The sequence below is a fragment of the Branchiostoma lanceolatum genome, chromosome 4 (genome assembly GCF_035083965.1).
Source record: "Branchiostoma lanceolatum isolate klBraLanc5 chromosome 4, klBraLanc5.hap2, whole genome shotgun sequence".
NCBI lineage: Eukaryota > Metazoa > Chordata > Leptocardii > Amphioxiformes > Branchiostomatidae > Branchiostoma > Branchiostoma lanceolatum.
In genome coordinates this window covers 13,401,424-13,419,449 of record NC_089725.1, presented here as the reverse complement: position 1 = coordinate 13,419,449, position 18,026 = coordinate 13,401,424, and the positions used below count along the sequence as shown (strand labels likewise).

Here is an 18,026-nt window from a genome sequence, read left to right as displayed (position 1 = left end):
CATGGCACCAAGTCTGAGAATGACGTAGTACGAACTGAGTATGGCAGCTGGCTAATCAATTTTCATCCCAATTGGCAAGCGTCAGATCAAATTTGTTTTGGTGACATTTCCTCAACCCAGTCTTTATCCATCAGGTTCACCTGCATTGATATTGACAACGATACTATTACACTATATCAATTACCAGACATTTTAAGAGTAATGTTATTGATCTGTCGATCAAGACATCACCATGTGCACCATTGTTTATCAAAACTGACGACTGTAATCTTTTAACCATATCAGGTGACTCCGAACCTGGTGTCCGTCCGGCATGGACCCTGCAGCTGCAGCTGCAGCCGAGCCCGGCCCGATCCGGATTTGTTCGACCCCCGCGGCCGGTTCCTACTACGGATGCGGACGGCAAGGTTGGGACCAACCCACCGTCGTTCTCACCCTTCTCTACAGATAGCGCTACGGTCGACCAGACATGCCTCTCTTGTGGAGTAATCATCCTGCAGCAGTTCAAATAGAAGATGCCAGAGGGCGCCACTGCACTTCCAACTTAGTGCAGGATGTGGTTTCCAATGTGTGGTGGCAATAAAAGTAAAACACCTTACTCTGTGGTCCATTATTTTTGGCAGCTAGATATTCATTGCAAATGACGCCTCGTGGATACTGACTGTATCTGCAAAGCGCATCTAAACACTGAAGTGCCTGGTGACAATGTTTATGTAGGTCGATAGTCATTATGTGAAGGTGCTACAGGCGTATATGATGGAAAACTGTTACATTAAAGAAAAGATGTTTAAGAAGAGTCTGTCGATCGCGCGATGTTTGGATACAATCGATGTATGGACAGCAGAAGCACTAGCACAAGGCATGTGCCGCCGCACCAATGTGCCAAGATATCGTATCCCGTATCCCCCTAGTTTGACCCCGAGTTCAATACATGCCTGGCACCGAATGTGTACAGTACCAGAGCATATACGTGGCCAGTCAATTGCAGACATATTGTGGCTTCTCTCCCCTGCTCTTCTCCTGCTCAAGAGATTGTCTTTGACGCCCCCCACCTCCAGACCAATCAGAATAGTGATGCAAAGACATCAATCTGAGAGCCGACCAGGAGATTACTGTTCGTGATCGTATAAAGTGCCGGTCTGCTTTCTAACTAGTTGGCGGCGCACACAAAGTCCATGTCTTTACAAGTAGAATGGTCAAGCAGGTTGTGTTTTAGAGGCCGTGTTTCTGTTCGCGTTTGTGAAGAGCATAACTCGAGAAGATGTGGATGGATCATTATGATGTTTTCTTTAACAACGCCTCTACAGGCCCAGTTCTTTAATCATCAGTTCCCGCATCTTGTACTTCTGCACCTAAAAATATGATATACAAGAACATGTCCATAGTTAGAACCACAATCACACCAGATAATGTTAAAAAAAGCGCCTGGATCGAAAGTAAGCTGCATAATATTCCATAAGTGTCTTACAAAAAGAAGAAAAAATGACAAACCTTTCCAGTTACTGTCAGTGGAAATTCCTTCACAAATGTGATGTAGCGTGGGATCTTAAAATGAGAAATCTGAAAATGTTAGAAATAGTAATTGTTACCAAGAAAAGTAACCACAAAGTGAAAGCAGCACAAACAAGCCCATCCCACTCTTTCCTATTTAATTCTGTATTAACACTTACAATATGGGCGTTGGAGTCCCCTTGTCTGAAGTTCCAACTACTTATTCTCTGTTTTTTGGCTTTACTTGCTTGTTAATTCCGTAAGAATACCCAAAATGCGGTCCCTTTTGTTTATTATACATTAGGTTTTACCCGGCCATAACGGTGGCTGCAAATACTTGGAAAATTAGCAACTTATTTGTCCTCCCATTCGGTGCACTACTACCAGGTGGGAGTGAGCATAAAGGCCATGTCTTGGGAGGCAAATAGAAATACCACGAGATACAAAACACCTTACGGTTATCAGAAATGTTGGGGAAGGAATTCACCTGTCCTTTGCAGAAGGCTTTGACGTCATCCACCGACATCTTCTCTCCTCCTTTCATTTTTATCCAGGCACAAATCTCCTCCCCCATCCTCTCGTCAGGCACTCCTATCACCTACGTCATTTATTACAAGAACATGTCACATATCTTCCTATCGATATCTTTAGTTGATCTGTACACAGTTGAAGTTCATTACGTCTGCATGCAATGCTAGGGCCTTGCTTCGTTTATCTACATATCTCTAAATGATGACGACACTGATAATGTACATCCGTCATGTATTTTCCATTGATGCACAAAATAGTAAAAACAATTTTCCCCGTGTAATTCCGAGAATACTTTGTAAGCTATAGTTACACTCTTTCTGACTCATCCCTTTTACAGTTACTCAATAACTGTGGTCTGACTACAGCATGCTCACATGGCAGGGAAATAGATCGCCCGACTAACCCCTATAAGTATAAGCGTAGTGTGGCAGCAATACGGCCGGTCCCTTCGATCACTGCACGGTTTACTTGTCAAGGAATGGCCGATGGAGCCCCGTCAAATGTAACAGGATAGAGGCTGGCAATTTTGAAATTCGTTGACTTTCTGGCGATCAACAAAATCCGCCCGAAGATCGTTAACAAAAACGGCAAAAGAGTGTTGATGAGATCCGATTGAATTACTTTTCTTGACTAACTGACTGACTGACTTCTCAGGAACAAACTAACCTGTACATCCTCGACCTTCGGGTGTGTGTGCAGGAACTCCTCAATCTCCCTGGGGTAGATGTTCTCCCCTCCGCGGATGATCATGTCCTTAATTCTCCCCACTATCCGACCATAGCCCTGCTCATCTAACACGGCCGTGTCCCTAAAGCATAGTTTTTTTAATTATTTTTTAAAATCTTAAGTTAAAGTTAACTTGAGTACAAGTACACACTAGCAATACATATCTGACGACGAATGCCTCTCCTTTATGCTGTCATCGTGTGCATTCAATGACCGTGACTAGAGTGAGTTTATACATTCACTGACTACTTTCGTCATGCACGTTAATGTTCAACAGATTCAGACTAAAATGGGGGTCCCCCGAAAGTGCGAAATGGAACGAAATGGAACGAAATGGAACGAAATGGAACGAAATGGAACGAAATGGAACGAAATGGAACGAAATGGAACGAAATGGAACGAAATGGAACGAAATGGAACGAAATGGAACGAACTACATATGTAACATTATGAAATGAAAATCCAGTAGATAGCAAATTAAAAGGAGTAGACCGGGACAGGAAGCATTTCAAATACAGAAGTGAGTGGTAAATACATGATATAACGTGTTTTATTTCTTGAATCTATGTGATAAGATTAAATACAACGTTTTTGTCGCGTTTGTGTGGTTAGATTCTCTCCTGAAAATGGAGGCGCCGCGTGCAAAGAGGTCCGCCGCTCTTCCTTGTGTACCAACGATCTGCAATTGAACTTCTGCAAATAGCAAGGATAACAAGCTAACGGAAATGAGAATCGAAGTTAGGACCAGATTATACAGAAGTTGGTGGTAACATTGCATCTCCAAGAGGGCATGAGGCAAGCGTAATCTTATTATTTATACAGCTAGCGTGTTGGCGTGTTGTGTGAACCGTGAAATACACGTACATGTGCTGCTCGTTCACACCCTCCCTTTGTTTTGTCGTGAACAAGGAAGCAGAAATGTCTCCAGAGGGCTCCACGTCCGTGTTTGAATGGAGTGTGAAATGTGTGAAATTGGTGACGCAGCGCAGAGCTTCATTTGCATGTCATTAACGGAGGGGTCCATTCTCCGACAGGGGTCTGACTTTGAGCCGAACAATTGGTTGTATAAAAATCGTTGTTGCGGAGATAGGCATATGCTACTACATACTAGTTATGGACTAAAACCGTATGTAAATAACTGGAAAGTCGGAGTTTGATTCAACCTGTCGGTAGCGCACGCCCACAGTTCCGTCGCGCTGGCAACAATGGCAGTTTATTTGTATGCGGGGGCCCCATTTGGGGGAGAATAGCCCCGAACACGCTGTATGAATAATAAAATAACGCTTGCCTCATGCCCTCTTGGTGAATAATGAGATGCAATGTTACCACCAACTGTATAATCTAGTCCTAACTTCGATACTCAGTCCGGTTGGTTGTTTTCCCTGCTATTTGCTGCAGTTCAATTGCAGATCGTTGGTACACAAGGAAGAGCGGCGGATCTCTTTGCACGCGGCGCCTCCATTTTCAGGAAAGAATCTAGCCACACAAACGCGACAAAAACGTTGTATTTAATCTTATCACATAGATTCAAGAAATAAAACACGTTATATTATGTATTTACCACTCACTTCTGTATTTAAAATGCTTCCTGTTCCGGTCTACTCCTTATAATTCGCTATATACTGGTATTTCATTTCATAATGTTACATATGTTGTTTTCGTTCTTCCATTTCGTTCCATTTCGTTCCATTTCGTTCCATTTCGTTCCATTTCGTTCCATTTCGTTCCATTTCGTTCCATTTCGTTCCATTTCGTTCCATTTCGTTCCATTTCGTTCCATTTCGTTCCATTTCGTTCCATTTCGCACTTTCGGGGGACCGTAAAAGGGTCGGGTTTATTTTACAAAAAAGTTGTTTTTGATGTCAATGTTGTATGCGTTTAGATAATCTTTGGCAGAATAGACTATCAAGGATAACAGTGTTTGTAAAATCATTACAGCTTAGTACAACAAATAAACAAAAACAGACAGACAGACAGACATACCCAGTTCTGTACCACCTGTCAGGCCCAATGACTTCAGCAGTCTTGACAGGGTCGTCCCAGTACCCGAGCATGGTGCCGTGACCCCGTGTCCACAGTTCGCCCGGCTCGTTCACAGACGAAACCCTTCCTTCGGTGTCCACGATTTTTACCTGCAACACAAAGAACCAACCCAAGGAACATTTCTGTGAACCCTATTGTGTTTGAACATATAGAATTAACCAGAAAGGACCAAAGATCAAGGGAGTGTTGGAACAATATTGAAAAACGTGATGCATAGGTGCTGAAAAAGTGTACATGGAATAGTTTCACCTTCCTACAGTCTATATTGCTCAAGTTGTCTTGATTGTTTTTTTACGGGGATGTCACCTAGTCCCTAACGACCCTCCCTCTTTTACATATGTGCTCGGAGTTTACTCACAATCTCTCGCAATATCCTCAACAATACTAATATACTAGTAGCAGACATGTCAACTATCTCCAGCTATAGCACAGCTAGTATAGTGTTTGCTTTGGTGCTGAAAACCAAGCTATTGTTATGGCTCACGCCACTTCGTCTGGATTCACGAGAATTCCATCATTTTCTACTTGGATGGTGTACAGGCTGTGGCTTGAAGCAATCGGTACAGATGTTTGAGTGACATGATAAACTTCGCCTTTAAAACTGAAAAAAAAACTTCGGAAAGAAGCTGGATAGAAGCAAGCCGAGCAAGGGCGTACCTGCAAAGGGAGCAAAGGTAAGTCCTCGTGTCTCTCACAGCTTAAATTAGATACTACTGCATTGTGTTATTACCTCCACATGAGGGAAAGGCTGTCCTATGGTGCCGACTTTCCTCTCCAAACTGTCAGATTTGTACCCCATGAAGGTAAGGGGACTGTTCTCAGTAGTACCGTAGGCAATCTGAAAACACAGGCGACAATTCAGTTGACAAGCAGTCATCAAGTATTAGGGCTGTACCACAAAGGAATTCAAGGAAAGGAGAGCACTTCAAAAGCATCCTCCGATTGACCATTATTTTCATTTCCCAACATCATTCGTCCGTTCAATTTGATGAGCTCTACACATATTTTACTAATAACATGTCTGCATGTAAAATAGAATGATTCATACCTTGCACATAACCAGACATAAGCTATATTGCAGACATTGAATGAAAGCAATAGAAGATTAGAATGGAGGATAGATTTATGAATAAACTACAGAAGGATGTACTTACACAGATTTCAGGACAGTGCATTTTGGACACCACCTGTCTCATGGTCTCAATAGGACAAGGGGATCCTCCCATGATTCCTGTTAGAAAAAAAAAAACATCGTGACAAGTGAATAGATAAGAACCTATGAACATAACGTCACGTCAACTGCAGTAAAAGAAGGAGAACGACTTCGAAAGACAACTTTTAGATATACTAAATAAGCAGTGACTAAAAACTGAAAAAGGACCCTCACCAGTGTTCATACTTGTCAACCTGTACTTGTCAAAGTTTGGATGATGAAGCATGTCGATAAACATTGTCGGGGTGCCATAGATGGATGTGCAGCTAGGATATATACATGAAAAAAAAAATCATATGAAAATACATAGCAAAGAGAATAGTAAATTCTCTCAAACTGATTCTACACCGAATTTCAAGCTAGAACTGTCGAAAATTTTCCCAAATGAAGTCCTCTTTCTACAAATCTGTAAAGCAATTCATCCAGATTTCTAATTATCAAATTCAAAGCGTCTCATGCTTCTCTTCCTGGATGGCCTGCAGAGCTGGTTCAGGCTCGAAGCTGGGTGAGGAGGCTACCACCGTGGTACCGAACACCGCCGCCGCCAGCGTGGAGCACACCATGCCGAAACAGTGGTACAGCGGTACCGGCATGCAGATCTTGTGGTGCTGGAAGCAAAAGCAATTAGCATATTTTATTAGGCATGTGTTATTAATAAAACAAACATGCGAAAATCATACTATACATAACCACAAAAAATCTGTTAGGTATCGGGAAATGTTTGGACGAAAACACAATTTGACTCTTAAGCTAAATTGCCCTTGGCGTTTTGATAAAGGCAAAAGTACTTTGATTACAGCACCGGTTTACGAGTAATATTGTCTAGCATATAGCTCTGACTATCTCATGGTATCCCAGCCGATGTCCAATGAGCCACTGGTTGTTGAGGATGTTGTGGTGAGTCAGAGTTGCTCCCTTTGGATGTCCTGTGGTTCCCTAGGGGACAAGGAGTTGGAACCATGAAAATGTAAGGGGACTGGCAGAAATAGGCGTAGCAGTATTTGTAAATGCATATGGCGTGCCTCAATCAGCCACCATGGCGCATATGCATTTACAAATGAAGTACTGTATATGTATATTGCTACTCGTTTATACATGTATGTAAAGCGCAAGCCGGACGTGAAATGTAACTGCGGTACCGGAATGCACAGTTGATAGGGTTGAGTTTACATTATATTAGGTAAACGTTTGATGGGTAATGATGTGGACCTTTTCGTCACCATACACCAGGGAGGTTAAATACTTGCATACACTAATGTGACGCCATAGGTGTGACAGCACACAATTGTGAACCAATGATATCAAAACTGGATGCTGATTGGATCAATGCAACTCTAACTCACCGATGTAAACTGGATGTTGATTGGATCGTCAAATTGTAGCTTGTCCTGCATCTCCAGGACGGTCTTCCTGTGGGCGTGGTCCCCCATCTCCATGACTTCCGGGAAAGAGAAGGTTCCTGGACATTTCTCCTCACCAAGCATGATGACTGTTTTCAGCATCGGCAAACTAAGAGCGGTTGGACAAAGATATATGTTAGCCGTCCCTTGCTTTTTGCTTAGGTCCAAATTGCGCCGTTGCCCGTCGGGGATGTAGGCCCGGCCGGGCCCCGAAGACACAAATTTGTCCCGGTGGACTGCGGGGTACCAGGAGGTAGCTCTCGGTGTCCGCACGATTAGCTCACGGCGTCTATTTGTTACTGGGTCCCGATTAAGTCAAATTAGAATTAAAGTCACCGCGGGCCCCGGACGTGCCCAAAAATGGCGCGGCAGCTGCAGGATGTCTCCCGGGGCCATGTAGGTGTCACGCCCGAAAGCGCCCGTGAACTAACCGGCAGGGGCCTTTTTTCCAATTGGGACCCATTAAACATTATTGGAACAATTTGTGAATAAGAATTACAGAGATCAGCACTTCTCTAATATGTAGATGTAGGATGGGAATCATACTGTTTTGAATCCAGCTCTCCGGCCTTGCATCTTTCAAGTTCCGGGCACACCTGGTGGAGCATCTTGTAATAATCCTGCGTCTTAAAGGAAGTGGCTGAGACGACGGCACGACAGCCAACCTAAGAGGACATGAACAAGTAGTTTTACAGGAAACTAAACTTTTCCGCCAGTACCCTAGATTTTCCATGACACATTTCATCTCGATGGGCTTATAACATTTCTGCCTTAGATACCTTTCGTTTCATCAATACTTCTGAATTGTCAGATCTAAATCTATACCTCGGAAAACGCATTGTGCTGCACATTGCAATCAAAACAACACATTAGGACAGCACTACGAATGCATATGAAAAGGATATATGAGGAAAAGATTTAAGAGTATGCATGGTCACATGGAAATGTATTCTTTTGCTATACTAAGGGAAAGTTTCGAACTTCCGAGGATTCACACTGAATGTAAAATCATTAGCGCTCATGAAAATAAAGACAAAGAGTTAAACTTGAAATGCAGGGTAAATGTTTTTGTTGGATATCATTTTACAGCAAAATACAACTCATATCATGCTGTTGTTTTGCGTTACCTTTCTGAGTGCATATGCCAGCTCGTTGACTTGGTAGGCTGGATTGATGCTCACCTTCACAGGAATGACAATATGAGATTCGTAGAACGAAAGCAAGCAGAAAACCAAAAGGAACATGTTTAGGTTAAATCAATACATGACTAATTATTATATGGCGCATATTTTATTTTAAACGCATTTAATAGTGCTCTGTCCTTGTTGTAGTAAATTGCTCTACTCTGCGTTTTGAAGGAGAGCACAAATGTTCTTATTTTCAAGACTTGAATTAAAACCTTTGTCAATGAGATTTATTCTAAAATATGGCATTCACATACCATGATCAAGCCAGCCCTGGCTGTTGCAAACTGTGTCAGCACCCACTCCAGCGTGTTAGGTCCCCACATCCCCACCCTGTCCCCCCTCTTCAGCCCCAGGGCCACAAACCCCGCCGCCAGCTGGTCACACTGGGGACAAACGCAACCTGGGTTTACACACGCACTTCCAGAGTTGGCTCAAAAATGCGTGTGCAAACCGGCCACAGCATCAGCAGCCACAGTATCGGAGACTATTCTTAATTGATTGACGCTATCATTATCATTCCGCTGGCTTAAGTTAGCACAAGATCTCAGATGGGTGTCGGTGGTTGAGCAATTTGCATGGTGGGCGCTGATTGGTTGGAAACCATTGTTGCACCAAATAAGGTAAAGTCACAATATCTACTAACATTAGCTTAGGCTGCAAACTAAGTCGAAGTAACGATAAGTAATGAAATTAGGCTTTGCCTCCTCAAGAAACTCTTGGAATGTTCTTCGGATGTCTTCCCTTTTGAAGACCAGCATCTCCCGATCGGGGTATTTCTGGACGGTCTGTTGTAGTCTTTGCCCGATGGTGATGCCCTGGAGCCGCGTGGCGGTCAAGCCGTGGTGGTAGCTGTGGATGAGGTGCACGTCCTCCGGCCTGTCCACTCCGTGTAGTCTGGACAATGGATCGGTAAACAAGCTAGGTTCAATGGAAATGTCTCTATATCCAGTTTAGCTTTAACTGAGTGAAAAAATAGCACCAACCTAGCTTCCACTGGTCATGCCAAGAAGCCATACCATGTACACTCTCAATCATATAGATAGGATTTCTGCCACGGTCAGGAAGATTCGTATGGTGTCATCCATATAAAATTGATTTTGTGCAAACCATGAAAACGAGCTCGAGGCTGCAATGGACAAGGTCATCCCGACTTGGCAAAACAACACAACCTCCCAGTGACTCTCCGGGTGGTGCCCCGTACAATGTTTACATGCCAACCTTAACAGATTTGACTCACCTTTTGAACGTGGCAACCGAACGAAAGAACGTCTCTAGCTGCGGGGACGAAACTTGTGAAAGTTGAGGCCGCCGGAGGCCGCCGAATCTCACGCTTTTAGTTAGAATATTCGTCACCATGTTTCAAGACTCACTCGCTCATCGGGTTACAGGTAATCACTAGCTTTCTCTGCTGAGGCGCCGGACTCGGCCATGAACTCTGACCCAGGAACGATGGAAACCTTTGGACCTATCCAGATGTCCTTCTGACATGGTGTTTGATAGCCTGGAATCCATCCATCCAATTGGCCAGGCAGCGGAGCTTGGGTAGCGGCCGGAAGCTAAATAGGATGGATTCCAGGCTAGGTGTTTGACGGCGAGAAACTTTCGGTCTTTGAAGTGTGGAACACATTTGATGTTAGACAAGAAACTCTCTGAGGGCGTTTGCACACACGTTACTTATAACTAGAACGAGAGAAAAGTAACATTTGACGTTCTTGTAAGTTAGATTTGAATTGGCAACTCACTACGTATTTAGTTCACTACAAATGTACTTAACGTTACACATCCAATTTCAGCAGAGCTACCACACGGACTATGCATATGTAGACCGCAGTGGCGCTGCGTAGAATGAGTAATCACCATCGTCGCCATGGCAATATTAATTTATCTATTACCACGCTTCTTACTTGTGTGTCCACAAAGGCAGTCTACTTCAATAAACACCAATATAAATCTCCGTCTGCAACTAGTAGATCCTAGTACAGACATGAAATGGTAGATTTTAGCCTCAAAATAGAAAAACCAATTTAGTTAACTTCGGAGATCATGAAAAGCTGAGCGTACTTAGCAGGCTGTAAGTCCGGCTTTTTGCTCGTGATATGCATTTTTTCTATTGGCAAAATACATGTATGAAATGATTATTGCCATCAGAAAAACACACACACTGTATCAAGCCAAATAAAGTGCAAGACTCATAGATCCTGTAAAGGAGGCTGGATCATAAATCACACAACATGAAATATGTTACATATATAGATATTATTGGATCACAGTCTTGACATTTTATATGTCCTTGACATTATATACACTCAGCACAAAAAGTTTGGAAACTTAACTTTGGTCGATCATATCTCCGTTGTTTCTTGATCAATTTCAATGATTTATATGTCATTACAAAGCTTGTGTGATTTTCTTTCCCATGATACCAAATTTAATATGGTAGTAAATTAATGCAACGAGCACCAGACCTGCTTATGCGAGCAGGTCACATACAAAAAGTGCCCAGATTACCCTACTAAGGTCAAACGCTTTTTTCTTCTGCTGGTAGCACATGGCTTTAGTACGAGGTTGTATGAAACTTAAATCAACAAAACACATTGATATAAAAGCCAATGATAGTCTTCATCCCCCAAAAAATGCGTAAAGGAGCCTCAGTTATGATGAAGGTGGCTTAATACTGAGTACACACGCCATGCGCTGTCACCACAGCCCGGCACATCCTCCTCATGCTTGTCACCAGTTTTGTTGCGCGGCCCCTGGCTATTCTTCCACAAGGAGTCGTCGCAGGTCGACCAGTGTTGTTCTGTTGATCATTCTTGCATGCACAGCTCGCCCAAGCTGATCAGTGATCACAGAGTCTGAGACTGTGTTCAATTGTGTTGAGATCTGGGCTGCAGGCAGGAGGGCCATTCTATCCTCTGTATTCTATTCCTGCATCTTGGAGGTCAGTGGTCTGAAATGACTCTCATTCTGTATGGACGTGCACCATCATCTTGCAGATCTTGCATATTGCAGAGGAAAGGATCTTGGAAATGTGACTGGATTAGGTGTCTCTATGTCTTGACACATCGAGGTTGCTTAGGATGATTAGCCTGGTTTGTCCTTGTTAACGTTGTACTGTCCCACACTACAACACTGACTCCAACAAAACAATCAGTCAGTCTATCTGTGCAACAGCAAGCGTAGGGTTCTCTTCGTTGTCCACACTTTCATATATCCATCCAACAGTCTAAATAAATCTACTCTTATCTGTAGCTGTGAACATAACATTCCTCCACACACTGTTCCATTCACGATGTGGACAACACCACCACAAATAGGTTTGGCGCTGCGCTTAGTGGTTGACACTAGCACGGAAATGTGGGCACTTTTTTTCTACAACCCACTCGCGTAAGCAGGCCTGGTGCTCGCTCCATGAGATTGCGATTATAATGAGTTGGGTATCATAGGAAAGGAAATTACACAGGCTTTTCAACGATATATAATGCATTGACATTAATCAAGAAACAACGGAAATATGATCAACCAAAGTAAGGTTCCAAACTTTTTGTGCGTTTATGTCCTTGACATTGTATATGTCCTTGACAGCTCAGTTCAGCTAGTTCATCCTTTGTGAGGTGACACCAGATTATCCTGACAAGCACGTCAGAATGCCGATAACTGATCCCGAAATCCAATGTCCTCCTCGATTACCTTTCTAAGTGTCATTACCTTCTGACATTATATATGTATGATATGCTGCTTTCTCATCTATAACCAGTCACATGAAAAGTACATTTGGTAGAAACTTTCTTTATCACCTGTAGGTTGATAAAAATCATTCTGATACAACGGTTGCATGATGAACAAGCATTCAATTATCATCAAACTTACAAATTGTTGATTCTCCAGTTAATGAGACTGAAAACACTTTAAATACCACCTTTGGTATAACATATCAATACAACAGGTTCATATCCTGATTTTTTTTAAAAACAAACATTTAGTACATGTACTGCCGTAAGATATATATATATTCTTTCTACATTAAATAGATTATATACATGTTATAGACAAAAATTTTAAAACATTAAGAAAAACATTAAGAAAAACAACTTTTTAAAACATGACTTTTCATGATTACAATTTCTAAAATAGCTCTTTCACCTCACCTGATCTCAGTTGTTTTACTGTTTTTAAAAACATCCCTCAGGTATTCTATCATGCACATTTCCCATATAGCCTCTATCAATGTCCTTATTTCACCACGTTAAACAATCACATATCATTAGTTGCACATGCCGGTACATATGAAATAAACTCACTTATCATGAGTTGTTATGTAAAACACAAAAATATTCCTGTTTCATACAATCATGGAAGACATGGTGCATATATCTTTTTTCGACAGTAAAATTTGTTGGACAAAATTTCATCATGTGTACAGAATAGTTAACAATAGATTTTGCATCATCCTGAAATTCAAAATGGCATCCGAATAGAAAAACTCACACTAACTGTTGGTTTCATAGTGGAGCATTTGTTACATGTATGTCAGAAATAAAAAAAATTATTAGTATTTTAAATGATAATTATTTTCTGACTTAACCATCCAAATGTCAAGACCAATTAAAACTAAGTAAATCAGTAAAGCCAGCTGAAGGGTTAAGTTTAAGCATTGCGAGTATGGGACATTTCTAAGCTCCAAGCAGATATATGGTGCTGGCTTATTTTGCAACAAGATGCAACAAAAAGGTGTGCAAAACATGGTGGAACCAAACATCTGCTTGGAGAGAAAGGTGTCCCCAACTCTATCTGTCCAGCTCCAGCTGTAGAATTTCGCCCCAGGTGTCGGCATCCATCTCGCACATGCACCTGTCAGGTATGTCCTCGTACGAGGATGGACGGCTGAAGAAGCCCAGTCTCCACTGTCGCTGGATTCCCTTAGCACCGTAGTTCCTCATCACAGCTACCTACATGATATAAATGGTGGGTTTAGACAAAGTCAGAATTCTGGACTCTGAGCAGGATTATATCCTAAGAGAAGTTAAAAAGGCAATCCACAATAAGGCCCATCGACCATACCTAAACAGAGCAGGGGGCAGATACCAACTGCCGGGCACCTTTGACCTGTAAGCTCCAGGTCAAATCAACTTGAGAAAGACCAGAAGCTTTAGACTGGTCAAAAGATTGTCAGCAAGTGCTTTGCTTTGTGTACAGAAATAGTGTGTGAATCTATTACTATGATCTGTGATATAAACATGTAGTGGTTTTTAGGTTGGATGATTTCTTTTCACACATCTACGGTGAATGTCTTGTCCTTACCAGAATGTCTCCAAGGGTAATGCTATGGGCTGAAACCACAATCTCTAAAAAGTATAGATGCTATCGTATAGCAAAAAATAGGATGAAATATTGTCAAATATCTAGAACACAACAGGACTAATTCTTTCCTTGTTCCATCACTCTTCATGATATGTCAACGAATCATCACAACAAGTCATCTACATTGACTGATAATAACTACCTGCATCAAATCAAGAACCTTTCAGTGTCTGTTTATCTGTAACCCTAGACCAGCTCTTCCTTTAACACATATCTTTTGTAACCTTTGATAAGATTGAACACTTACTTGACACCCAAAGAAAAATGTCCTTTGTCATTTACCTTCCATGGCAACCCATCTGCACGGTCCATCTCCACCAGTTTGGGGTCAACGTCCTGGCAGTTCTGACACACCTTCTTCCACAGCCAATCAGTGTCGCTGATGAACTCACACCAGGAGGAGCAGGTCTGCGCAGCACGACACAGGCTGGGGACGTCGAGTTGCTGTCAAAAAGGATAAATCCAAATAGAGCCTGTTAAGTTATGTAATGTTATGTTACATGTATACTGAAAACGCAATTATGTATGTTACATACCATTTTATATGCATTTAACGTTAACGTTACAGTATAAAGTTAAATAAAAGTTTGTGGTGCTTTAAAGTTCGCCGTTTCACTAAACTTTTTCATTGTGAACTTAAAACGACCGCAAAAATTCTTGTTTTGTCTTCTGCCTGCCTAGCAGTTGTAACAACCGCAAACATTCCATTTTCTATCAAATCACCACAAACTTAATGCCTTTACAGTTACCCAGTTAATCAAGTGACACCCATGTAGTAGTAGGGCTTGATTACATTGTAGTTGGGTTAATTCTACACGTGTCACATGTTGATCATGATGTCATTAATGTTAACTTGGACGTAGAAATTTATAAAGCAAAAGTGTGTACAAGCAGAGTGCGAGTAATGATGATAGCATGACTTTTCCACAACTCACCTGCAGAACTGCCAGTCCCATCTCTGGGGGCAGGCAGGTGATGGCATCTGTCACAGCTGACACCTGCCCACCTGATCCCTTCATGTGCACCATGGCACCAAAATAGCACACCTAGAGGATAGTTATGTATATTAAGTACATGTATGCATGTGTAAAACCTTTATTGTAAACTCTGGGCATACACCCCTCTATGGGTGTGTAAGAGTTATAAACCCATTTGCGGTTCCGACTACGCACGTGCAGTGTCAAAGGTAAAGGCCCCTGAGACGTAAACAAAACCCGTCAGGGCGTTGTTATGCAAATATGAATAAGTATGAAATTCTTGCTGAAGGTTAATTAAGATGATCCTTTGAACCTCAGCTTCAGACTGAAATCAGTGACTCAATCATTTTTAAAGGATGGCCTGGCAAACTCAAATAACAACATGAGCAATTATTTATTTACAAAAAATCTTGATGCTTGAAGATTAAAGCATATGTGTCTGTGGAGTTTCCTTGCACTCCTGAATGCCACTTATTTGTCATAATGTGTAAGCCATTTGGATAACCTGAGGACACACCCACTTTCTCCCTTCTTGTGTGTTCATATTATAATCTATCTGATTTCACCAACCAAGCCTCGGGGTATCTGTCCATTCGTATGAAAGCCAACCATAACTCTTCCACCATACGTTCTGAAGGAACAACAGAAACTGAGTCAAAGTTGCCAGTACAATACCGTTGCTGCAGATGGGCGTCCTTTTCCAAACACAAACGACTGACAGATAACCGCCCCTCCCACGATTTACAACAACAAATTTACCAACAACTTTTAACAAACAAGTCTTCGCTGTATGACAAAATGTGTTCCCGACGTTTGTAACAGCAGGACATACTTCCTACAAAGTTATGGACGAGGCTAAGTCACATCGTGGCAAGGCAAACAGTAGCCGAAGTTGTGGTTGTTGTTTTTTCTTCGAGCAGACGCCATTTTTAAAGGCCCCGATCGTGTAAAAACAAAAACAAGAACAGAATAGTTGACACCATTTACCCATATCTGTAACGTCCTGGCTTATGTTTATCTATAACGTTATATATATATGAACACACCTTTTGTGCCTTGTTAGCCCCTTGATCTGGTCTTCTTGAAGAAGGCTACCAGTCGCAGGTATGTTTACAGTATCCGTTCAGCAGACGCCAAACAGCGCTAGCAACCTACCGCACAGGCTCATGGGAAATACCAGTCGAGTCTGACCCGGTAATCCGCCGGAAGTGCGTGGCTCTGATTTCTGCCCGAGATTGCTTGGTGATGGTTTTAGTAATCTTTTAGCTGTGCATAGATATTTTGAATCTTCTGAAAAGCCCGTGAGTTGTAGTATTTTTGAGCACGGTGCAGTTGGTCCGCCATCGAAGCCTTTTTTGTATTGGTCCGTGGCAACGGTGATGCGGTTTTCTCACCTGATGACCCAAATAGCAGCGTTTTTCAGTAATGCATTTTCACCGAATTTGCGTCTTCGGAGATCGCGTAAAAATTATCACATAACTTTTTTTTTTAATTTTTCAGAGCCATCATTTACTAAGCTTCCTCAGCATGTATGCCGTGGCCCCAGGAAAACTCGTTTTTTTCAAGCAGGTTCGATCAAAATAGCGTTAAAGAATTATACTTTTTGGATCAAAAATTTACATTTTTCTATGGTTTCTACCCATAAAAAAGAGACAACAGACGATGCCCATAAATACATCGGAAAGCAGCCAGAAACCGCTTTTCGCGGATATGATTACATTTTCCGTCCTACTTTTCTTGGCGGTAGCCCTTCGTAACCACGAATGATTCGATAAAGCGGTCTTCAGTTTTACAATACCTACCAAGTGCCCTATCGATTAAAAGTAAAGTTTGAAAATCTTGGTCAGACATAGATTTTTGTCAAAATGCCCATAGCCTACATAATGCTAAGGGGTGCGTGGGGGCGGAACTTTGGTCAACTATAACTCCGTCACCACGAATGATCTAATAAAGCGGTCTTCAACAATACCTACCAAGTGCCTTATCGATTAAAAGTAAAGTTTGAAAAATCTTGGTCAGACATAGATTTTTGTCAAAATGCCCATAGCCTATAATGCTAAGGGTTGGGGGCGGAACTTTGGTCACCTATAACTCCGTCACCACGAATGATTTAATAGATTACAAATTTAAAAATTACAAATGTAACAAATTACGAACTTACCGACTGTTTAAGTCCCTATATAAGGAAGAAGAATATCTATCTATAAACAACATACAGCATAGAGTAGCTGTAACTAAATTCAGGCTTAGTTGTCACAAATTACATATTGAAACAGGAAGGCACAACCGCACGCTTCTAGAACATAGACTTTGCCAATATTGTAATTTAGATCAAATAGAAGATGAGCGGCACTTCATTTTAGATTGTAAACTTTACGATATAGAAAGAAATGTTCTTTTCAAATGTATTAATGAGAAATTCCCATACTTTGAATATCTGAACGCAACGGATAAATTCATATTTTTGTTGCGTCTAGACAAACCTTGTATAAGAAACATAATCTGTTCATTCACATGTACAAAGAAGCGAGAAGAAGTTGACTCTACTGGATTAGCTTAGCTTATCACTTTCGTCTACCATGTATGTTTACACAATGTACTGTATATATTTCACTGTATATGTCACTTACATGTTAATTAGGTGTATGTTAAACGACCTGTATCTAGCCCCTGGGGGCAGGAACATACAATAAAGGTCTTCATTCATTCTTCTTCTTCTTCTTCTTTATTCCTCCCTTAGGAGAGCATAGCACATTTAAAATATAACAGTATTGATACATATTTAGAAGACAAAGAAATATTTACAAATCTCACGGTGTATGCCATCCGTCGCATCTATATGTCTAAGCCTGTGGCGCTCGTTGTTCTACTGTAGTGTTCGATTTCACTTAAGTCTCTACTCCCCTCACCAGGAATAATTTTTCAACGGCTTATAAGTCGTCATCACACATAATCACATGGTCATCGGCCCTATCCGCATAGCTTCATCACACTTCAGTTAAATATAACGGTGTTGATACATCTATAAAAGACAAAACATATTTACACATCTCACGGCCTGTGACGTCTGCCACATCGATATGTCAAAGCTTGTGTT

The 18,026-nt window shown here is 41.7% G+C and overlaps 2 protein-coding genes across 2 annotated transcripts; both read right to left on the bottom strand.

Annotated features, from left to right (window-relative positions):
- Positions 1 to 681: 681 nt before the first annotated feature.
- LOC136434186 (medium-chain acyl-CoA ligase ACSF2, mitochondrial-like) lies at positions 682 to 9,195 on the bottom strand. The gene is made up of 15 exons (XM_066426952.1): positions 9,160 to 9,195; positions 8,846 to 8,974; positions 8,532 to 8,585; positions 7,951 to 8,069; positions 7,348 to 7,513; positions 6,845 to 6,940; positions 6,464 to 6,612; positions 6,179 to 6,270; positions 5,946 to 6,022; positions 5,522 to 5,629; positions 4,732 to 4,880; positions 2,689 to 2,830; positions 1,979 to 2,089; positions 1,492 to 1,560; positions 682 to 1,352 (listed from the first exon to the last, which is right to left on the bottom strand). Exons 1-15 carry the CDS (start codon positions 9,193 to 9,195, stop codon positions 1,302 to 1,304), a joined length of 1,548 nt encoding a protein of 515 aa, XP_066283049.1. The 3' UTR covers positions 682 to 1,301.
- A 3,165-nt stretch (positions 9,196 to 12,360) lies between these two features.
- On the bottom strand, positions 12,361 to 16,106 carry LOC136432685 (F-box only protein 48-like). The gene is made up of 4 exons (XM_066424138.1): positions 15,976 to 16,106; positions 14,888 to 14,998; positions 14,235 to 14,396; positions 12,361 to 13,540 (listed from the first exon to the last, which is right to left on the bottom strand). The coding sequence occupies exons 2-4, from the start codon at positions 14,978 to 14,980 to the stop codon at positions 13,379 to 13,381; spliced, it is 417 nt and encodes a 138-aa protein (XP_066280235.1). The 5' UTR covers positions 14,981 to 14,998; positions 15,976 to 16,106; the 3' UTR covers positions 12,361 to 13,378.
- Positions 16,107 to 18,026: the final 1,920 nt, after the last annotated feature.